Source organism: Macaca thibetana, chromosome 2 (genome assembly GCF_024542745.1).
Source record: "Macaca thibetana thibetana isolate TM-01 chromosome 2, ASM2454274v1, whole genome shotgun sequence".
NCBI lineage: Eukaryota > Metazoa > Chordata > Mammalia > Primates > Cercopithecidae > Macaca > Macaca thibetana.
Genome location: NC_065579.1, coordinates 107,528,969 through 107,552,242, shown reverse-complemented (window position 1 = coordinate 107,552,242; position 23,274 = coordinate 107,528,969). Strand labels below are relative to the sequence as shown.

General features: G+C 46.6%; 1 protein-coding gene across 2 annotated transcripts in view; it reads left to right on the top strand.

Annotated features, from left to right (window-relative positions):
* The first annotated feature begins 2,911 nt into the window (after positions 1 to 2,911).
* Positions 2,912 to 23,274, top strand: part of RFT1 (RFT1 homolog) — a 43,090-nt gene continuing 22,727 nt past the window's right edge. The window contains exons 1-6 of one of the 2 annotated variants that reach the window (XM_050781095.1): positions 2,912 to 3,041; positions 7,818 to 7,903; positions 10,538 to 10,654; positions 12,130 to 12,319; positions 13,006 to 13,107; positions 14,780 to 14,917. In XM_050781095.1, the coding sequence (XP_050637052.1) occupies positions 2,979 to 3,041; positions 7,818 to 7,903; positions 10,538 to 10,654; positions 12,130 to 12,319; positions 13,006 to 13,107; positions 14,780 to 14,917 (696 nt within the window). In that variant the 5' untranslated portion in view covers positions 2,912 to 2,978. The remainder of the gene's footprint in view (positions 3,042 to 7,817; positions 7,904 to 10,537; positions 10,655 to 12,129; positions 12,320 to 13,005; positions 13,108 to 14,779; positions 14,918 to 23,274) is intronic. The other variant, XM_050781096.1, reaches the window with a different exon arrangement.

The following is a 23,274-nucleotide window of genomic DNA, read 5'->3' as shown; positions in this document are numbered from 1 at the left end:
GAGTACACGCATGTTCAGTGCTCAGACAGGTGCCTGACATGGAGTCAGTGGTCAATGTTTGTGGATTCTCCTCACAGTTCCTTTTTCCCCACCCACCCCAGAATCCAGCATGGCTCTGGGCTCTGCTCAGTCCCTCCTTGCCAAGTGTTAACTTCCAAAATAAGAGAAAAAGTCCCCAGATTCCTCACCCAGGAGCCCCACAGAGTCCATACCTTGGGGTCCTAGAATGCTTTGCCCTTTATACTTAGCTTAGAGCTTTTCCCCTTTGGCTTTTTTTCCCTAGCAAAATGATCACTTCTTCCCTCCCAAAGCAGCTTACACGGATGCCAGGCTTAGGAGTGTGTGCACATGATGAACTCTTGGCTGGTTCTTCTCTGGCGATGAGCTGTGGAGGAGGAGACTGCTTGGCTGGGAATAAAGGAAGTGGGAGGCCGTCTCACCTGCTGGCCCACAGTCCATGGGGGTGGGAAGGCTGCCCAGGTCAAGGTCTTTAGCATCTCAGTCATTATGCCAAATACCTGGACCCTCCAGCACTTTCTCTATTCTCCAAGTACACTCCTCCCCAGGTAGGTGCCCAACTCACTCCTCCTAAAACAGCACCCCTCTCTCTCTTCCAAAGCCTCTATGATCTTATCTGGTTTCATTCTTTCATAGCACTTAGCCCTATGTGAAATTTTATTTGTTTGTTAGAGTTTTTTTCAGTTTCCCTTTCACTAGAATTTAAGCTCCTTGAGGGCCAGACTTGTCTGATATAATCCTTATGACTCTTTTTACAGGACAGATAATATCCCTATTTAGCAGCTGAGCATACTAAGGTCACCTAGTCAGTGAGTGGTAGAATGAGGATTCAAGGCCAGTTCTCTCTGACAGTCAAAAGCTCTCATTCTTGGGCCGGGTGCGGTGGCTCATGCCTGTAATCCTGGCACTTTGAGAGGCTGAGGTGGGCAGATCACTTGAGTCCAGGAGTTGGAGACCAGCCTGGGCAACGTGGGAAAAACCCATCTCTACAAAAATCGCAAAAAAATTAGCCAAGTCTGATGGTGCGTGCCTGTAGTCCCAGCTAATCGGAAGGCTGAGGTGGGAGGATCACCTGAGCCCAGGAGATGGAAGCTGCAGTGAACCAAGACTGTACTACTGCACCCTAGCCTGGGTGACAGAGTGAGACCCTGTTTAAAAAAAAAAAAAAAAAGACAAGATAAGAAAAGAAAAATAAAATACCTCACATTCTGGGCCTCCACACTAAGACAGAGGTCATTTTACCTGGCAAGATGGGAGTGTATAGGCTTTGAGTTCCACAGTCTGCTTCCAGCAGCAGTAACAGCAATCATGTGTCAGGAGACATTTATGCAAACCCTAGGAACGCTCTGTACCACTACTTCAGGAGGCAAAACCAGGAAGGCTGCACTTCTGCCCTCTTGGAGCTCATGGGCTGATTAAATAGAGACATACATTTTAGTCTTTCTGCTATAATGCGGGTTGCACTAGGAACTATAAAGGGGTATAAAGTATTTTAGGAATACTGTCTTAATTTGCTTGGGTTGCTGTAACAAAATACCATAGTCTGGGTAAGTCAAAAACAGAAATTTCTCTCTCACAGTTCTGGAGGCTGGAAGCCCAAGATCAAGGTGCTAGCCAGTTTGGTTCCTGTTAAGTGTATGTTGGGTGCTTTACATTTTACACCTTCCTGGTTGCAGACAGCTACCTTCTTGCTGCATCCTCGAGTGGTAGACACAGAGATCATTTTTCTGACATCTCTTTTTATAAGGACACGAATCCCATTATGAGGGCTCCACTTTCATGACCTAATTACTTCCCAAAAGCCCTGCCTCCTAATACTATCACACTGGGGGATTAGGCTTCAACACATGAATCCTGAGGGGACACAAACATTTAGTCCACAGCAGGTACCAGGTGTGGTTGGCCAGGAAAGTCAAGACAGTGTGGTCTAGGAGCGCAAGGGGTGCTGTCAGGGAAGACACTTTGGACAGAGAGGGTGGAGGAGCAAAGGCCAGTGAGTCACCACCTGTTTGAGGACCGGTAAGGACTCGGAATGCCTATGGCCTAGATAGTGTTGGGAAGGGCAATGATCGTGTGAAAGGTAGTAGAAGATAGGTTGGGGCCATATCATGTGAGGCCTAAAAGAGACTGGGGAAAGACTGAGCTTCCTACAGCCTGCGTGGTAGATAATAAGAACACTGACAGAGCAACGGCTTACTGTGTATGTTGGGCGCTTTACATTTTACGAAGCACTTCCAGTCCTTCTTCCACTCTGCCCTCACAATTTCTAGCATACAGGTAAGAGTGATACGTTTAGGATCAGGAGCCTGACATCCACTCAGTCAGGAAACAAGCTGTGTAGATTCGAACAAGTCACTTCCCATCTCCAAGGCTTTACTCATCTCTAACCACAGGGGCCAATTCTCAGAGCTTTCTGAAGGATTTCACAAAACCATTCTCATGACAGTGCTGTATCTAACTTCTGGTCCTCAGTTCTTTCTCTGTTAAATGAGGACAATTCCTGTCCAGTCTAATTCAGAGGGGCTGTGGCTGTGATTTTGTAAGCAAAGGTCAATGGTAAGAGTCCTCTTAACAGGCCAATGAGAAGTTTGTTCCCCTTTTGGCAGATGAGGCCAGGAAAGTTAGTGCTTCTTGGTTGGTGGCTGAAAGCCTCAGAGAAGGAACTTTGACTTCTTTAACAGTATCTCTTAGTACTCGCCACACTATTTCGTTTATACGGGGAAGAGAGGGGCAGACAGCGCACAAGCGACAGACAGCGCAGGACCTACTGAAATAGGAAGCGCCAGGCGCCATAACAGACCAACCGAGCCGGGCCCACTTAAAGGGCCAGAACCTCTCGTGCCCCGCCCCCCTGTCTCAAGGCCATCAATCAGAGAGCGAGGCGCTCCGTGACGCCATCTTATCGCGACTAAGCGGAGTGGCGGCGGCATTTCCTGGTGTCTGAGCCTGGCGCCCAGGCTATGGGCAGCCAGGAGGTGCTGGGCCAGGCGGCCCGGCTGGCCTCCTCCGGTCTCATCCTGCAGGTACTCTCTGCCCGTCAGGTTTCAGCTTGTACTGCAGCCGAGATTTGCGGGATGGCAGCCCTTGGGCCCTTGAGAGCCTGCCCCAGGGCCGACCCAGTTCCGAGGTGGACCCCGCAATGGAGGGGGTGGGGGTCGACCGGAGACGGTGGCGTTGGTGAGGGGGTGCCTGGCCTGGAGATGGGAGCCTGCCTTCAGAGTCTAGGCCGGGTGACTGCAGACAAGCCGCTTTCCTTCAGAGCATTCTATTTCCCATATGGCAGGAGGAGTGAATTAGATCAGGTGGTCGGGGTGAGGGACTGGTATTTCGTGCTCGAGAATCTGGTATTTTTCAGGCAAGGGGTTCATTTCCTTCATCAAACACGGCCCTCAAACTTTGAGTCCCACTGAGTTCCGAGAGACCATATGGCATAGCTAAGAACAGGAATCTGGAGTTAGGCTTGGATTGCTCCGTGACCCAGGACAAGTGACTTCACCTACAGAGCCTGAGTTCCTCACTAGTAAAATGGGGGTAATAATATGTAGTACCTAGCTCATAAGCAAGAATTGATTGGGATCATTCAAATAAACGTACTTAACACAGTACCCGGCTCTTAGTATGCATTTAATACATGTTGGCTGCATCTTCTGTTTATGTGATCTTGGACAAGTCACTTCACCTCTTGGCCCTAATTTTTGTCATCTGTCAGATATGATACATGCCAGTTAGTCCAAATGGTATCTGAAGATTCTTTCAACCCCAGGAGCTGAACCTTTTAAGTCAAGCGGCTCAATATCTCTCTGTCTCACTCTTGAGCCAATCAACCCTACTTCACACAAGTCTTGAATCTACCCTACCCCTTATCTTAGGCAGATGGAGGGCAGAAGAAAGAACCAAGCAGAATGGGGCTTGAGTTTGGGCCTTGTCACTTGCTAGATGCACTCCTTCGGGATAAATCCCATGACTTCCGTGAGTATCAGTTTCTTCATCTTAAATGAGAACCATAGTGCAACCTCACAGGGTCATTAGGAAGATTAGATGAAATCATGCCTCTTAAGTGCCTGGCACACTACAAGTACTTAATAAATGTAGCTATTTTTATTAGGGTAATAAGGATTTTTAAAATAGTCAATGTAGGAATGAAATGAGATAACCTATGGAAAGCATGTTGAAGAGTGCCTTGCACATGATACGTGCTTAGTAAATGTTAGCCATTCTAAGTTTACTTAGGGTTGTTTGTTTTTTTTTCCTGTTTCACTACACAAATAACTGAGTTTAGTGCTTTATCCACAGTATTGATTTTTTTTTTTCAGCCTTTGATAATATCTTAGTACCCAGATAGGCTTCATAAAACGAAAACAAGTTGTAGCGGAAAACACACTGGACTACGAGTCAGGTGGCTTACCTGTAAGGTCAAGCTGGGTCATTTGCTTGCCATGTGACATTGAGGAAATCACTTAACCCCCAGTCTTGCTTCCTGTGCATTTACCTGGTTGTTTTTAAATGTCAAATAATTTAACAGATGTGAGAGAGCCTTTTTTAAAACTGTAAAGTTGGTTGGACGTGATGGCTCATGCCTGTCATCCCAGCACTTGGGAGGCCAAGGCAGGAGGATTGCTTGAGCTCAGGAGTTAAAGACCAGCCTGGGCAACATGGTGAAACTTTGTCTTTATAAAAAAATACAAAAATTAGATGGGCGTGATGGCGTGCACCTGTAGTCCCAGCTACGCAGGAGGCTGAGGTGGGAGGATCTCGAGCCTGGGAGGTTGAGGCTGCAGTGAGCTGTGATTATGGCATTGCACTCCAGCCTGGGCAACAGAGTGAGACCTTATGTTAAAACAAAAGCTGTAAAGTCCTTTGCAGAAGTAAATGAAGGCTGTGTTGCTAATAAGGGCTACAGTGTGTGGCAAATACTGGGTGGCATAAGCAACCTCAGCTTCATTAGCTGCAACCTTTATTCAAACCAATTAGGAGATATGGGCTCGGCCTCCCAAAGTGTGGTGGCTCATGCCTGTAATCCCAGCACTTTGGGAGGCCGAGGCGGGTGGATCGTGAGGTCAGGAGATCAAGACCCTCCTGGTTAACCCGGTGAAACCCTGTCTCTACTAAAAATACAAAAAAATTAGCTGGGCGTGGTGGCGGGCGCCTGTAGTCCCAGCTACTCGGGAGGCTGAGGCAGGAGAATGGCATGAACTTGGGAGGCAGAGCTTGCAGTGAGCTGAGGTTGTGCCACTGCACTCCAGCCTGGGCGACAGAGCGAGACTCCATCTCAAAAAAAAAAAAAAAAAAAAAAAAAGAGGAGATACGGATATGGCCTGAAACATTAAGTTTCTTTTTTTTTTTTTTTTTTTTTTTTGAGACGGAGTCTTGCTCTGTAGCCCAGGCTGGAGTGCAGTGGCAGGATCTCAGCTCACTGCAAGCTCTGCCTCCCGGGTTCACGCCATTCTCCTGCCTCAGCCTCCCGAGTAGCTGGGACTACAGGCGCCCGCCACCTCGCCCGGCTAGTTTTTTTGTATTTTTTTTAGTAGAGATGGGGTTTCACCGTGTTAGCCAGGATGGTCTCGATCTCCTGACCTCGTGATCCACCCATCTCGGCCTCCCAAAGTGCTGGGATTACAGGCTTGAGCCACCGCGCCCGGCCAACATTAAGTTTCTTAGACAGTGATAGCTTTGAGGTTAACATAAGTGTGTACACATGTTTTTTTGTTTGTTTGTTTTTGGGATGGAGTCTTGCTCAGATTTTTTTGTTTTAATAACCATATTTTTATATGGTTTCTTGAGTGTTTTCATTCTTGTATGCTTTCTCGAATTACACTGTAGACACTTTAGGTAGCTTTGTGGTTACATCTTATTCTACAAGAATTTGAGAGCTTGTTCTATCTTAATTCTGAGCCACCCATGCTGAAAGTATTAATGCCTTTCATTTGTATGCACTTAAAAAATGCTTTCACTTCTACAGTCTCATTTCTTTTAAAAATATTTCTTGTAAAGATGAGGTCTCACTGTGTTGTCCAGGCTGGTCTCAAATTCCTGGCTTCAAGTGGTTCTCCTACCTTTCAGCCTCCCAAAGTGTTGGGATTTTTTTTTTTTTTTTTTTTTTTGAGACAGCGTCTCACTCTTTCGCCCAGGCTGGAGTGCAGTGGTGTAGTATCTTGGCTCACTGCAAGCTCCACCTCCAGGGTTCACGCCATTCTCCTGCCTCAGCCTCCCGAGTAGCTGGGACTACAGGCGCCCACCACCATGCCTGGCTAAATTTTTGTATTTTTAGTAGAGACAGGGTTTCACTGTGTTAGGCAGGATGGTCTCGATCTCCTGACCTCATGATCCACCCGCCTCGGCCTCCCAAAGTGCTGGGATTACAGGTGTGAGCCACGGCACCCAACCAAGTGTTGGGATTACAAGCATGAGCCACCATACTCAGCCCTGCAATCTCTTTTGATCCTTTTAATCAACCCTACGTGGTAGGTAACCTCATTTGACAGAGGACATTGAGGCTTATAACAATTAGAAGATAACAGATAGAAGAGCTAAATGGTGAATTGTATTTTTAGTAGAGACAGGGTTTCACCATGTTAGTCAGGCTGGTCTTGAACTCCTGACCTCAGTTGATCCACTTGCCTCGGCCTCCCAAAGTGCTGGGATTACAGGCATGAGCCACCGTGCCTGGCCATATCTGCATGTTTCTAAGGAGCAGCTACAGAGCTGTCATCGGACTCAAAAGACCACCTTTGACTCCATAAAGGTTGAGATGGTCATTTCTTGGCTTTGGAGACCTTGTTGCTCTGTGACACTTTAGTTACAGTGTTAGGTGCTCTCCCTTTTTGGTCATACCTTTATGACCACAGTAGTCCTTTGATATGCTTAGATCAAATCTTCCAAATTGCAGCTCTTCACAGATAACTCTGAGGGTGCTTAACACAGAAGTGATTTTTTCATTTGCTGCTGGGATGCAGGAGGGAGTCATTTAGTGAATGAGGTTTGCACTCTTCCCAGCATCCCCATTTAGCAACCCTGTTTAATGACAGTCATCCTCTCTGTGTCTCATGGGAGAAGTTCTTTGCTTAGGTGGTTTTCTTGAATTGACAGATTGGGAAGTCTCAGGATATGTCCCTTTCAAGCAGCAATAACTGGACTCTGTCTCCCTTCCCCCCATGTTACACTACGTTGTCTTATTTTTGCAGCGTCATTTAAAAGGTATTTCAACTCCTCTCTGGAAAGAGACAAGTATTCAATAAAGATATACATTTTTGTGTTCTAATTGAGAAAACTGAAGTTCAGAACGATTAAATGTCATTATTGAAATTCCTAGATATTATAAGGCAGAAAAGAAAAGAGAAATTAGACCCCATGATTTCTGGTGAGTCTGCTATACCCTTAAGGCTCCCACTTGCTAAGTGTGTGCTATTTCTAAACAGCCTGGAGTGGGGGAGTGTGGCTAGGGCCCAGCAAGGTGAACCACTAACTAGAATTCTCTTTCTGCTTCCTCAAGAGCTTGACTTTGAACCTGTAGAAACTCAGTGAGTCTACTGGGGCCTCTTTCTTGTTATTAATAAATTAGGGAGCCTTCCAAGTGCCTTCCAGGGTTCTCTGACCACTGCACAGGAGTGCTGAGAGATCCCAAGGAGTGAAATTTCAGGAGAAATGCAGACAGGTCGGGCGTCTTAGAGCAGAGTCTCCGTGACAAAGCTGGTGTATGTCATTACCTCACGTTAGGAAGAACAGGCACATTGTTCTCATTTCAGCAAAGTAAACACTCCTAACGTCATTTATTCTTACGTATTTTTCCTCTTTTTCTATAGGTGTTGTTTCGGTTGATCACCTTTGTCTTGAATGCATTTATTCTTCGCTTCCTGTCAAAGGAAATTGTTGGCGTGGTAAATGTAAGGTAGGAGGAGATGCACCCTGGCATTGTCAGAGTTCACCTTCCTAGCCAGGCTTTCTTCACACTCTGTACCTGTGTGTCATCCTTGGATTCTAGAAGCATGGACCTTTACCAGAAGCAGAGTGTTTTAGCAGTGGGCTGAGGAGAAGCGTGCAGGAGTGGAGGGACATGCAGGCAATGTTGCTTTTAATGGACTCATGGAGTGTTTTCCATTAGCAGCCTCCAAATGCACATTTCTCTGCCAGCTGTTCTGGTTTTCCTGCTCTTGGAAGTCAGGAAGGAGAAGAGTGGGAGTAATTCATTAAAAACTCCCTCTCAGGTATAATCCTATGTTCTTGTCCTGCTGACAGCAAAGGAAGCAGAAATTGTGCACTTCGTGAGGATGCACTTCATAATTGCAGGGCTGGAGCAGCCACCTTCCTTCCCTCCTCAGTGATTTTATAATTGGGATATAGCAACTGGGATCCGAGCTTGAGTCCTTGTCATTAGTTTCTTGGAGGCTCTTGGAAAGATGACTTCTTTGTCTTTTAGACTCAGCTTGTTTCTTCTACTCACCTCCTTTCTATTCAAGGACACCCACACATATTTTGTCTTCACAAATGACACAAAATACATGACATGATGTGAGTGCTCGGAATAGCTCAGCTTCTCAGGTGTGTCTTCATGTCCTGATAAATGAGGCAGTATGTTCCAGACAGCATTTCATGTCTAATACTTAACAAACATATCCTCTTGGCTCTGTTCTCAGAGCTTAGTGGCAGGACTGAAGCTTTGAGGAAAGGAATAATCTGTGGAGTTTTGCACTACGTAGTGCTGAAGAAGGGCCCAGGAGTCTGCATTTTTACAAGCTCCTTAGGTGATTTTGAAACAGGGACCATTCTTTGAGAAATACTGTTTTCTTTTTTTCTTCTCCTTCTCCTCTTCCTTCTCCTCCTCCTCCTCCTCCTCCTCCTCTTCCTGCTTCTCCTTCTCCTTCTGCTTCTCCTTCTTCTGCTTCTGCTTCTCCTTCTTCTGCTTCTGCTTCTCCTTCTTCTGCTTCTGCTTCTTCCTTCTTCTTCTGCTTCTTCTGCTGCTGCTGCTGCTTCTGCTGCTGCTTCTGCTACTTCTGCTTCTTCTTCTTCCGCTGCTTCTTCTGCTGCTGCTGCTTCTTCCGCTGCTGCTTCTGCTGCTGCTTCTTCCGCTGCTGCTTCTTCCACTGCTGCTGCTGCTTCTTTCTTCTTCTTCTTCTTCTTCTGCTTCCTCTTCTTCATCTTCTTCCGCTTCCTCTTCTTCTTCCGCTTCCTCTTCCTCCTTTCTCTTCCTCTTCTTCCTTCTTCTTCTGCTTCTTCTTCCTTCTTCCTCTTCTGCTTCCTCTTCTTCCTTCTTCCTCTTCCTCTTCCCCCTTCCTCTTCCTCCTTCCTCTTCCACTTCCTCTTCCTCCTCTTCCTCCTCTTCTCCTTCTTCTCCTTCTCCTCCTCCTTCTCCTTCTTCCTCTTCTTCTTCCTCTTCCTCTTCTTCGTCTTCATCTTCGTCTTCTTCTTGTTCTTGTTCTTCTTCTTCCTTTTGCCCTGTCACCCAGGCTGGAGTGCAGTGGCACCATCATGGCTCACTGCAGCCTTGACCTCTTGGGCTCAAGCGATGCTCCCATGTCAGCCTCCTGAGCAGCTGAGACTACAGGTGTGCACCACCACACCTGGCTAATTTTTTTTTATTTTTTGTAGAGATGAGGACTTACTGTGTTGCCCAGGCTGGTCTCGAACTCCTGGGCTCAAGCAATCCTCCCATCTTAGTCTCCCAAAGTGCTGGGATTATAGGCATGAGCCTGAGAAATATAGGCACTTGGCCCTAAGAAATACTTTTTTAAAAGCAGAAAGAAAGGGGGCTTTCTGAGGCAGGCGTCCTGAGATTGGCAGGTCCCTACTTTGACAGCCCTTGTCTGGCCTGCCCTGCCCCCCTGCTTAAGGTTCGGTTCCATCTCCTTATTTGCAATGCTCCACAGAGGCACTGGGTAGCAGGATAATCCTTGGACAACCCCAGAGACCTTCACCCTGGGCCATCCCCACTCTGGCTTCACCCAGGCTGCTGCCTATTGAGGAGGAAAATCTCAGCTACTCCTCACTAAGGTGCAGGAAGGCTCACCTAGGTGCTGCCCATCTGGGAGGTGCCCAGGCAAGCCTTGCTGATCTGGGTTGCAGCAGCCTCTGTAATGGTTGCCAGCCTTATTGTCTGTCTTGAGATTCTTTTGGCCAGAGCCTCCACTTGGTAGAGGCTCAGCTTTTCTCACAGGGGCTATCGGTCACTCGTGTCCGCGTGACCAAGAAGGGTGGGGTTATAATCTTATTATCTTCTCGTCCTTGTGATCATGGCCACACCTCTTCCTGTAGCTATGAAGGCTACAGGCTTTTGAGACCACTGCAGCAGTTTCTATCCTTCATGTAACTGTAGGCACACACCCTCAGGTATCTTTCGTTTGGTTCCTAACTCAGTAGTTCTCATGGATCAGACCAGTAGGGGGTCCTGTAAGAGCCCACTGCCCTCCATGTCACCATCAGTGGTTTATGACCAAGACTTTATCTCCTCCCTGTTGCTGGAAATATCCCAGAAGTTCTCTCTGTGAAAAAACTCGAGACCTTATTGATTTCTGCCTTTCATTTACAGACTAACGCTGCTTTACTCAACCACCCTCTTCCTGGCCAGAGAGGCCTTCCGCAGAGCATGTCTCAGTGGGGTCACCCAGCGAGATTGGAGCCAGACCCTCAACCTGCTGTGGCTAACGTGAGTTGTGCTTTGGCAGGAGACACATTTCAGGAAGGCAGGTGTAGTGAGCATTGGAAGTGAAACAGTAACACGTGCCTAAAGCTGAATTGCCTCCAGATTCAGCTTCGCCATGGGTTTCTGGGAGCAGGCATACGACAAGAAGGGGAGAGTGTTTGTGTCAAAGGAACTTCTTGGCTCATTTTCTCTCTGGATGTCCAGGAGCCAGGAAGAGGTTCTAGGTTGGGGTTTCTGGGCCAGGTTTCTAGCCCTGGTTTCATCCTCTTTGGAGGTGGTTTCTTGCTGTTTCTGATCACCACTGTGGGCTCCACTTGGCCTGTGCCATCTTTTTTATTCCTAATCTTTTTGCTCTATAATATCTTTTGAGCTTTTAACAGCCACTTAGATTTAGTATTTCTTGAAAGCCTCTTATGGGTTCATTACATTTTTCTTCAATTTTGTTATATGACTTCAGTTCTGAGTCTTTTAGGATATTCTTGAAGATCAAGTACATTAGCTTGAAATTGCAATGGCTTTTCTCCAGCTATGTCCCTGCAGGGAGGGCTGGGGGTTGAGGTTGTTTCCCAATGCTGCCCTTGCATAACTCCTTTTTGCCTCACAGAAATGACTGTCGTGAGGGCTGGTAGGTGTTCATTTTATTAGAGGAACAACTGTTAACCACCCAGGCATATTTAAATGCCCCGTGGCACACATGTGAAACATATGAAAGGATACTGAGCACTGCTCTGTTTGTTATTTGGGATGCAAGGAACAGCTGTATACAGTCTGTCAGTCATTCTCAACAACAGGCATTTTCTTTCTGGGAATTTTGCTTATGGGTCAGTATGTGTAACCCAGTGGATAGAAGAGTAGGCTTTGGAGTTATAGCAGGATTGAGTCTTGCTTCTGCTCTTGATGCTGTTCATGACCTTGGCCAAATTGCCCAGTGCCTATCAGCCTCAGTTTCCTCATTTTTTTTTTTTTTTTTTTTTTTTTTGAGACGGAGTCTGGCTCTGTCACCCAGGCTGGAGTGCAGTGGCGCGATCTCGGCTCACTGCAAGCTCCGCCTCCCGGGTTTACGCCATTCTCCTGCCTCAGCCTCCCGAGTAGCTGGGACTACAGGCGCCCGCCACCTCGCCCGGCTAGTTTTTTGTATTTTTTAGTAGAGACGGGGTTTCACCGTGTTAGCCAGGATGGTCTCGATCTCCTGACCTCGTGATCCGCCCGTCTCGGCCTCCCAAAGTGCTGGGATTACAGGCTTGAGCCACCGCGCCCGGCCTCATTTTTTTTTAATGGAGATACTGACAGAGGATCATTGTGAGGTGTCAGTGAGATAAGGGGCGTTAATCATAGTGCCTGGCATGTAGTTAGTATCTTAATAAATAAATGGGAGCTATTTGTATTATAACTTTTTTTTTTCTGTTCAGTGTTACTATTTTAATAGATATTTCTATTTATTTTAAAATTTAGTGAATTATTTTTTTCTCCTCTTCCAGAGTCCCCCTGGGTGTGTTTTGGTCCTTATTCCTGGGCTGGGTCTGGTTGCAGCTGCTTGAAGTGCCTGATCCTCATGTTGTCCCTCATTATGCAACTGGAGTGGTGCTGTTTGGTCTCTCGGCAGTGGTGGAGCTTCTAGGAGAGCCCTTTTGGGTCTTGGCACAAGCACATATGTTTGTGAAGCTCAAGGTGAGTGCGCCTTCTGCTGTGAATGGCTACTCAGGAGGCTGAGGCAGGAGAATGGCGTGAACCCGGGAGTCGGAGCTTGCAGTGAGCTGAGATCCGGCCACTGCACTCCAGCCTGGGCGGCAGAGCGAGACTCCATCTCAAAAAAAAAAAAAAAAAAAAAAAATGCTTTTATAGGAGAGAATGATTTTTCCAGACTTGCACCTAAAAATGTATTTAGAAAAAGGTTAACATGGTCAGTTAAGTTAACATGGTCAGTTAAGTTCTTCCACTTGAAATTTGTCAGATAGGCTAGGCTAAAGTTCACCTCTGTTTGACCATAAATAAAAAATAGGTTTGCTAATAATTTATTAGTTCAAGTCAGAATGTAGAAGAACCGTAAAGGTTTTTCAGGTTTTTCTAGTGACTGTATTTAGTTGTATATTAATATTAACTTTTCTCTCTTCATCTTTTAGAATAGATTACAAAAGGATATATATATAATGTAAATCTTAAGGCGTAATATACTGGAAGATCCATGAACCCACCACCCTACCCAAGAAGTAAAACGTTACTGATACTTATGTCCAGCTGTGTGCCCTGTCCCCATAGCCAGAGTAGCCACTGCCTGAGATTTTCTGTCTATCATTCCGTTATGTCTTGACTTTTTGATAATGTTTGTAAACTGCACCTTAACCACATGTTTGCAGGTGATTGCTGAGAGCCTGTCGGTAATTCTTAAGAGCATTCTGACAGCTTTTCTCGTGCTGTGGTTGCCTCACTGGGGATTGTACATTTTCTCTTTGGCCCAGGTAAGAATCATGGCTTTTAACTTTTTATATGATCTTTGTTTCTCCAACTGGTTTTTCTTCTTGTTCCCACCGCTGTGGGGTTTGCATTTGCAGTACCCATGCCTGTGCAGGAGGTGGAAGCACCAGAAGGGTGGCCTTGGCACTGCTACTCTGGCTGCCAGGTCCATTGTGTTCCATACACTGAGACCGTAGGTGTTTCTAGGGACCTGGTGAGGGCCACACACTGGACTTCATTGTCAAACATCAAAAACCGTTTTTAGACATTCAGTGGGCAAGCCTGTTTCAAACTGATCTTTGGTTGTCTGGTAGTTTTGTAAAGGAGAAAAAAAGCAGTGGGGGGTGGGGTGGGAATCAAATTGCATGTGTATTATTTTCCCTGGATTTCCATCAGGTTTTTGCAGAATAGGTGGAAACTCTGCCAAGCCTGTTTTAAACTTATATTGAAATCTCACATAATTCAGAGAGCATGAATCAAGTCAGAGTAGGTATATTTTCAGTTTTAGCAATTTAGGCTTCATTTCCATCTCATTATTTCCTAGTTCTAGTTCATATTTCTAGTTCTAATAAAAATATAACTAGAATACAAGTGCTATTTTTAAAAATGAAATTTAAGATCAGATAGTTACCAGAACATTTTACAGTGCTAAGCAGTTGTAGTTTTCATTAATGTTTAGGAAGATAAGATTCTTAGTAATGATTTATGTAGAGGGTACTTCTCACAGAGGACACTGGCATCAGGTGGGTGGCTCACAGCAGTGCTGCTGGAGTTTTAAGGGCTTGGAGCATGAAGGAAGAAGGCTGGTGGATGATGGGCTCCGTCTCAGGTATGATTGGGAGTGGAGAGCAGAAGGGCCCACACCTACTAAACTGAGACTCTTCTTTTTCCTTGCCCTGTGCCTTTACTACAGGAGCAGCCTTGATATTGCCAGGCTGAAAGCAAATCTGGAGGTCCCAGTCTTTCTTGAACCAGTGTGCACTGCTGTTCTCAGGAGGGAAAGAGGGTTGAAGGGAGCTTGTAAAAAGGGGCTTTTTTGGACTTTCCTCCTCAATCTGCAGACAAAACCCATCTGACTGCTCCTGGCCAGAAGCCATTCTTTTGTCCTGGATGGGTGGAGGGAGGGTTGGGCCTTCTTATCACCCTACCCTTTCCTCCCCCGTCAGTAGTAGCTCTTGCCCTGGCGAAGAGGAGAGAGTCAGCAGCTCAATTGTGCTTTGTAATCATTAATGGCACAGGTTTCCGGGGTTTATGGAAAACCCACAGTCCTTGATGATGACAAGTCCTTGGATATTAGCACAGTTAGGATACATGGATCTTTGCAGTGTGCTGACTAGGTGGAAGAGCCATTCCTTTGGCCAAATACACACCTTTTGAGAATGTATCAGACATTGCTGTGGTAATTGAGCTAGTGTACATCTGTTACGGAAATTACATTGTGCCTGCTGAGAAGAGTTATGTTCTCCCAGTTAAGTGAAGTGTTGGGAACACTTTGCAGGTAGATGCTGAAGTGAAGTTGGGTCTAAGTGAATAGTGCCATTTCCCAGAGGGTAAGGCATTGCTGAATAGAAAGTGCAGTTAATCAAGAGAGTTCTATTACTTGATTGGCCTTTGAGATCAAATTTATAGGCATATCTTAATTATGCCTTTATTAAAACAGTTTATTTGTTTTCTCAGCTTTTCTATACCACAGTTCTGGTGCTCTGCTATGTTATTTATTTCACAAAGTTACTGGGTTCCCCAGAATCAACCAAGCTTCAGACTCTTCCTGTCTCCAGAATAACAGATCTGTTACCCAATATTACAAGAAGTGGAGTAAGTAATACATTTTATCTCTTATTTTAATGATAGGTGCTGCTTATCCTTGAGAGAAAGAAACTGCAGCTGGTTTATTGTTATAATCATAAATGAATTTTATAGCTCATATTTATGGAGTGCCTGCTCTGTGCCAGGCCAGGGTTTCTAAATCTTTGCACTATGGACATTTTGGGTTGCTCAGTTCTTTGTTGTAGGGGCTGTCCTGTGTGTTGTAGGATGTTTAGCAGCATCTCTGACCTCAAGCAACTAGATGCCAGTAGCTCCTCAGTGGAGCACCCCAAAATGTCTCCAGACGTTGCCAAATGTCCCCTAGGGGACAAAATTACCCCCAGTTGACAACCACTGTGCTAGACCCTATGCTGAATGCTTTACCTGCCTTATTTAATGCTTACAACAACTCTGAAAGGCTGACACTCTGTTTCTATTTTAGGGTTGAGAAACTAAGGCTTAGAGAATAAATACCTGTCCTAGGTGAGGGTCAGAGTGAGGACAGGAGCCTGGAGGGCCTCACATGCCAGCAGAGCACAGGTTCCACCATTGTGCTCCACTATCTCTATTCTGCTGTGGTTTTGGTTTTCTTCCTCAGTTGACTTCTAGCACAGATAGCTGAGAGTTCTGAGAAAGTAGGGATGAACCCAAAATGGTCTTTTTTTTTTTTTTTTCTCCTTGAGACAGTGTCTCATTCTGTTGCCCAGAGTGGCATAATCATAGCTCACTACAGCCTTGACCTGCTGGGCTCAAGTGATCCTCCTGCCTCAGTCTCCCAAGTAGCTGGGACTACAGATATGTGCCACTATGCCCAGCTAATTAAAAAATTCTTTTTTGTAGAGATAGGGTCTCACTATGTTGTCCAGGCTAGTGTTGAACTCCTGAGTTCAACCAGTCCTCCCACGTCAGCCTCCCAAAGTGCTGGGATTATGAGCCACCATGCCCAGCCCCACATGGTCTCTTTCTAAGTGTCAGGCTAGTCTTTCAGGTGATCCACTTTCCTATCTAGACCACTGTGGATTTTACAGCTGACATGTGGAGTGAAGCATAATCTTTTCTACTGAATTCCTTCACACTCGGGTCATTGGACTTTCATTTTCTGGCTCTTTTGGGGTCAGTGCTCCTGCCCATGCCATTGGAGCTGCACACATGATGATGTTGCCATGTTGTCTCTGCTAAGACACTTCATGAGCTCCTCCATTCTGGGCGCTTCCCCCCTTTCCATGCTTGTTTGCTTGCCAGATGTAGTGCACTCGGTTGTGGTAAGGCTGCATATGCTGGATTTCTCCTTATTCCTCTTTGATACTTGAAAAAGTAGTAAAATATGTGAGACTTAAGTCTCAGAATTTACAGAATCCTGTTATACAACTTTTCAAGAGAAACTAGATCTTATGGGCCAGGCGCAGTGGCTCATGCCTGTAATCCCAGCACTTTGGGAGGCTGAGGTGGGCAGATCACCTGAGGTCAGGAGTTCGAGACCAGCCTCGCCAACATGGTGAAACCCCATCTCTACTAAAAAATACAAAAATTAGCTGGGCATGGTGGTGCGTGCCTGTAATCCCAGTTACTGGGGCGGGATGGGGGCTGAGGCAGGAGGATCACTTGATGGTTGTGTGTCTGGTATTGGTGGGTTCTTGGTCTCGCTGACTTCAAGAATGAAGCTGCGGACCCTCGCGGTGAGTGTTACAGTTCATAAAGGCAGCGCATCTGGAGTTGTTCATTCCTTCTGGCGGGTTCATGGTCTCGCTGGCCTCAGGAGTGAAGCTGCAGACCTTCACGGTGAGTGTTACAGCTCATAAAGGTGGTGTGGACCCAAAGAGTGAGCAGCAGTAAGATTTATTGCAAAGAATAAAAGAACAAAGCTTCCACAGTGTGGCAGGGGACCTGAGTGGCTTCCCACTACTGGCTCCCGCAGCCTGCTTTTATTCCCTTATCTGACCCCCACCCACATCCTGCTGATTGGTCCATTTTACAGAGAATTGATTGGTCTGTTTTGACAGGGTGCTGATTGGCACATTTACAATCCTTTAGCTAGACACAGAGTGCTAGACAGAAAACTTCTCCAAGTCCTCACTAGATTAGCTAGACACAGAGTGCTCATTGGTGTGTTTACAAACCTTGAGCTAGACACAGAGTGCTGATTGATGCATTTACAAACCTTGAGCTAGACAGAGTGCTGATTGGTGCATTTACAATCCTTTAGCTAGACAGGGAGTGCTGATTGTTGCATTTACAATCCTCTAGCTAGCCGTAAAAGTTCTCCAAGTCCCCACCAGATTAGCTAGATACAGAGTGCCGATTGGTGCATCCACAAACCTTGAGCTAGACGCAGAGTGCTGATTGGTGTGTTTACAAACCTTGAGCTAGACACAGAACACTGATTGGTGCACCTACAATCCTTCAGCTGAACATAAAAGTTCTCCAAGTCCCCACCTGACTCAGGAGCCCAGCTGGCTTCGCCTAGTGGATGCAGCACCAGGCCCCACACTCCTCAGCCCTTGGGCAGTCGATGGGACCGGGCGCCCTGGAGCAGGGGGCAGGTGCCCGTTGGGGAGCCTCGGGTCATTCGGGAGCCCATGGCGGGGTGGGGGTGGGGCTCAGGCATGGCTGGCTGCAGGTCCTGAGCCCTGCCCCGGAGGCAGCTGAGGCCCGGGGAGAATTCAGGCGCCGTGCAGGTGGGCCAGCAGTGCTGGGGGACCTGGCGCACCCTCCGCAGCTGCTGGCTCAGGTGATAAGCCCCTCACTGCCTGGGGCTGGTGGCACCAGCCAACTGCTCTGAGTGCGGCCCCGCCAAGACCGCTCCCACCCGGAACTGGCACTGGCCCACAAGTCCTGTCTGCACAAGTCCTGCCTCTCCCTCCACACCTCCCCACAAGCAGAGGGAGCCAGCTCCGGCCTTGGCCAGCCCAGAGAGGGGCTCCCATAGTGCAGTGGCAGGCTGAAGGGCTCCTCAGGCACGGCCAGAGCAGACGCCGAGGCTGAGGAGGTGCCGAGAGCGAGGGCTGCTAGCACGTTGTCACCTCTCAGTTGCAGTGAGCTGAGATCACACCACTGCGCTCCAGCCTGGGCAACAGAGCAAGACTCCATCTCAAAAAAAAAAAAGAAAGAAAAACTAGATCTTATGTATCAAAGCCAGATGTGTTCTCATTTGTGAGATAAGAGTTCTCCATTCTGCTCAGCTAGATTTCACCTTGTAACCTAAACCAACAGGACACTTTTGGATACCTCTGTGCCTCATTTACAGGCTTAGATGGTTAGGACTCAGGATCGCTTCTCTTGCCTAGAGCTTCTGCCACCTAGGTCTGAGAGTGCAGAAGAGTTCTTCTTCCCCTGACTGCCCCCTGGTGCCCACCTGTACCAAGCCTGGCAGATTTTCTTACTGGGCCTGTCCTTGTGCCCCAGCAGGATTTTGGGAAGGAACATTTGAACCATTAGTATAAGCAAAGAGAGAAGGTAAAGAAAAGAGTCTGCCAAGTGTTTATTAAACTCTGTGGTGGCCAGCCTGAGCAACATGGCAAGACTGTCTCTACAAAAAAAAAAAAAAAAAAAAAAGTTTTTTAATTAGCCAGGTGTAGTGTTGTGCACCTGTAGTCCCAGCTACTCAGGAGGCTGAGGTGGGAGGGTCACTTGAGCCTAGGTCAAGGCTGCAGTGAGCCATGATTGTGCCACTGCACTCCAGCCTGGGCAACAAAGTGAGACCCTGTCTCAAATAAATAACTAAATAATTAAAATCTGTGATGGGCTCAGAACTCTAAGCTTAGTATCTTTATCTGTCAAATGGGGATAATAATAGTACCTCCTTCCTAAGGCTGTTGTGAGGGCCTGATGAGTTGGGGCATGTAAGGTCTTAACATTGTGGCCTGGCACAAGTGGGTATCCTTAAGCGACAGCTGATATCACCACCATCACACTGATGCCCTGAGAGCAGAGCTGGCTCCACAGGAACACCCTAGCCAGGCAGCTCTGATGGTATTGGTGTGGGAGCTCAGCTGTTTAATCTGGCAATATGCCCTGAAAGTACCCATGCCCAGACTGCAAGGACCCAAGCCCTGATCATGAGAAGGCTGTGTGTACCTGTGACACATAGTGATACTGTTTCCACTGACATACAATAAGAACATGGCGCCATGCTTGGTGCCATCAGGGATACAGACATGTAGGAGAGGTGATTCCTGGGCCTCAGGGAGGTTTCTGAGGGCTTGAGAGGCACCTGATACAGATCTGAAGCCTGTGGGACTCCCCCTAGACCTCAGGGTCTTCATTTTTAAAGTGAGATTGTTGGCCTGCATAACTGTGAGGCCCCTCTGAAGACTTCAGGAGTTCCATGAAGGTATTTGAACCTTGACAAAGAGCCATTTACAGTAACTACCATTGACTGCATGTTCTGTACCATGCACTACATTAAGCACTTTACATGGATTTTGTGTTTAATTTTCATAGTAACGTATAAGATAAATACTGTTAGCTCCATTTTATAGACAAGAAAACTGAGGTTCAGAGGAGTTAGGTGACTGAGCCAAAATCACATAGCTGGTTTTGAACCCATTTCTCTCCCCCTTTTGCTGGGGGCTAGCTTTAGGCTGTGGTTTACCCCTATGTTATGTAGCCTTCCAAAAGAAGTTGGCTTATTGCCCATAGTAGTTATTATTTACATCAAGATTAGGAAGTTCCAGGTGGAACAATTCATAATTCAGGTTTATTAGTTTAAAAAGAAGGCCAGGCGTGGTGGCTCACACCTGTAATCCCAGCACTTTGGGAGACTGAGCGGGCGGATCACTTGAGGTCAGGAGTTTGAAACCAGCCTGGCCCACATGGTCAAACCCCGTCTCTACTAAAAATATAAAACAGTTAGCCGGGCGTGGTGGCATGCGCCTGTAATCCCAGCTACTTGGGAGGCTGAGGGAGGAAAACTGCTTGAACCCAGGAGGTGGAGGTCGCAGTGAGCTGAGATCACGCCACTGCACTCCAGGCTGGGCAACAGAGCAAGACTCTGTCAAAAAAAAAAAAAAAAAAAAAGAAAGAAAGAGAAAAGAAAAGAAAAGAAAAAAAAAGAAGCTGGGTGTGGTGGCTCAAGCCTGTAATCCCAGCACTTTGGGAGACTGAAGTGGGAGGATTGTTTGAGCCCAGGAGTTTGAGACCAGCCTGGGAAACATGGTAAGAACCCCTCTCTACAAAAAATGTAAAAATTAGCTGGGCATGGTGGCACATGCCTGTGATCCCAGCTATTCGGGGGGTTGAAGCAGGAGGATCACTTGAGCCCTGGAGGCTGAGGCTGCAGTAAGCTGTGTTCATGCTACTGCACTTTAGCCTGGGTGACAGAGTGAAACCCTGTCTCAAAAAAAAGAGAGAGAGAAAAGAAATGAGATGATTCTGAATGCATGCATGCAGTGTATGACTTTACCATGGGCAGCATGCCTGACTTGACTCCCCAGAGCAGCTTTCTGCACTGGGGACTTCCTTAATGGAAACTGGTCATATAATTATATTTATTATCAATTTGACCTAATTGTGAGATTTCCCTTCCCGTTCTTGTAGAACTCCATCTTCTTTAAAGATACTTATGTAACCTTATAATAATGGTACTTCAAATAATGGCTTCCGTTTATATTCATAGACATTTCTGAGGGATTTAAGATAAGAGATTTGCTAATATTTAAGTAAAGCTGAGGAATTTGACTCAGCAAGCATGTATTAAACTTTATTATGGTTAAGCACCGTACCAGATGCCCTGAGTGAGGCCCCTACCCTCAGAACTTGCATGGTGATGGAGAGATAGGATCTGTACTCAACTGTGCTACAGGACTGTGTGTATCTAGTGTTATCAAAATAGAAGCACAGAGGAAGTACTGCTGAATTTCATCTAGGAACTTCAAGGAAGGCTTCATGGAGGAAGCTTCTTTTTTGCTGGACTTTGACATGTGGGTGGGCAGAGGTTAAATGTATATGTGTGGTAGAGATGGGCATTCGTGACCACAGAAGGAAAATTTGCTCAGTGCTTGTTATCTGCCCATCACTCTGTTGGAATTGGGAATGTAGAGATGCCTGGGGTACTTAGGTTGGCTGGACTATGGGGGAAGGGAGAGAAAGGAAAAAGTGGCAGGAAGTTATGAAGGAAAGTAAACCTGGCTGCCAGGCTAGGGTCAGTTGGCAGTGGCCTCCGTGCTATGGAGCTTGGGTTTAATTCAGGGGCAGTGGAGCCCCTGAAAGGTTTTCGAACAGCACCATGATCAAACTGTCTGTATTGAGGAGCTTGCCGTCTCTTACAGTTATAGTGTCTTATTTTTCTTCATTCAATCCTCATAGTGGCGAGCCAGAACTTCTTATCCAATTTTGCAGATGAGAAAGCCAAGGCTTAGCAAAGTTAAGTATCTTGTTCACGGCGACATTTACACTAATAACTCAAGGAGCTGCAGGTCGAGCCCCAGTCTCCAAACTTGACTCCAAAGCCTGAAGCTGCAATGAGAAAGATAGGCTAGAGAAAGAGTAAGAAGCAAAAAAGCTCATTGGGAGCCTGTGGCAATTGTCCGGGTGAGGAGTAAGGACAGGGGAAGGATGGATGAAAGTGGGAAAATGGGTGAAGCTGGGGCAGCATCGATAGCCCCAGAGTGACTGGGATAGGTGGAGCAAGAGGGAGAGGAAGGAGTGCTGTGTAGGGTGGAGGAGGTGATGGAGGGCAGTGGACGAGATGGTAGCCTCACACTCCCTAGTGACTCTTGTCATTGTGGTAAGGATGTGGCTGATCAGATCATCCTGAGTCAGAAGAGTTTGGGAAGTGGACGAGTGACTCAGGTGAAAGTGTGATGAGCCTCTGAGTTCTGATTCCGGACCTTCCCTGAGTTACCGTCCGTCACCTTTGACCACCCCAGCCGCCGTTTCTCCATTATTACTCTGAGGCAGTGGAATGGCTTGTTGGTCAGGGTATTCCGGGGAAATTCCCGGCTATTTAGATCAGCTCATCAGTACCAACCCAGCTATTGTGAAATAGGCCTCTTTTGACTGCCCGAAGTGACACCTCCACTCTGAATAGAATGGTAAAAGTCCACCACATGCTTCCTCTCTCCCACCACTCAGCCCCTGCCTGGAGAAGCCACATCCCAGATTGGATTTCCTGCCTCTGTGTCCTTAATGAGCACTTTAGTAAGTGGTGTCGCCATTCTTCTGAACCACAAGCCCATTTAAACCAAAGGCATTAGGAAAATCAAGTATGAGCTCTCAGCTTAGGTACACCATCATGATTTCATTCTCCCAAAGAACTTTGTCTTTAAAGAGCTCAATCATCTTCCCAAATCCATTCACAACCTGCAGGCAAGCAGGCGTCACGAGAGCCTCATGACAAGCAGCAGCCTTTGTTTCCTTTTAAAAGAAGACAGGTCCTGCTTTGCTGACCCCTGGGAGGACCACCACAGTATGGCAAGGGGTGAGAAGCGGTGTGAGAGAGAGAAGGTGCTGAAGCGGGCTGTGGCCAGAATCCAAGTCTGAAGATGACATGGTCCCCAGTGCCCCCTAGTGGTGGGAAGTTGTCTGGTGCTCTTTGTTCTGGGGAAAAGGAAGATGGCCTGTTTTAAGCATCTTGTGGCCCAATTTCCTTCTCATCAGGGAAGATTTACTCCTGAGCTAAAGAGATATCCTGGCATCTGCTCTAGGGTCTGTGATTCCCTCAGGGCAGCACTATTTGGGAGGATTCACACTTGTGCTCCCTGTGTCTGGAAAAAAGGCTCAGAAACCAAGGGGTAAAGAGAATGGGGGCTAGAAGTGATCCTTGCTTTCAGAGGTGCTCTAGACTTGCCCTGTCCTAAATAGTAGCCACCAGCCACATGTGGCTATAGAGCATTCTGGAATGTAGCTAGTCTGAATTGAGATGAGTCATAAACGCAAAATACATGTTGGATTTCAAAGTCTTAATATGAAAAAAAATTTTATTTGTTTTATTAATTTATGTTACTTTTTTTATTTTTTTGAGTCAGAGTCTCGCTCTGTCACCCAGGCTGGAGTGCAATGGCATGATCTCAGTTGACTGCAAGCTCCACCTCCCAGGTTCATGCCATTATCCTGCCTCAGCCTCCTGAGTAACTGGGACTACAGGCGCCCGCCACCACACCCGGCTAATTTTTTGTATTTTTAGTATAGACGGGGTCTCACCGTGTTAGCCAGGATGGTCTCGATCTCCTGACCTCGTGATCGACCTGCCTCAACCTCCCAAAGTGCTGGGATTACAGGTGTGAGCCACCGTGCCCAGCCGAAAAAAATATTTTTACATGGATTACTTGTTGAAATGATAATATTTTGCTTAAATAAATATATTAAAATTAATTTCACTTGTTTCTTTTTCCTGTGCACTGTGGCTGCTAGAAAATTTAACATTACAT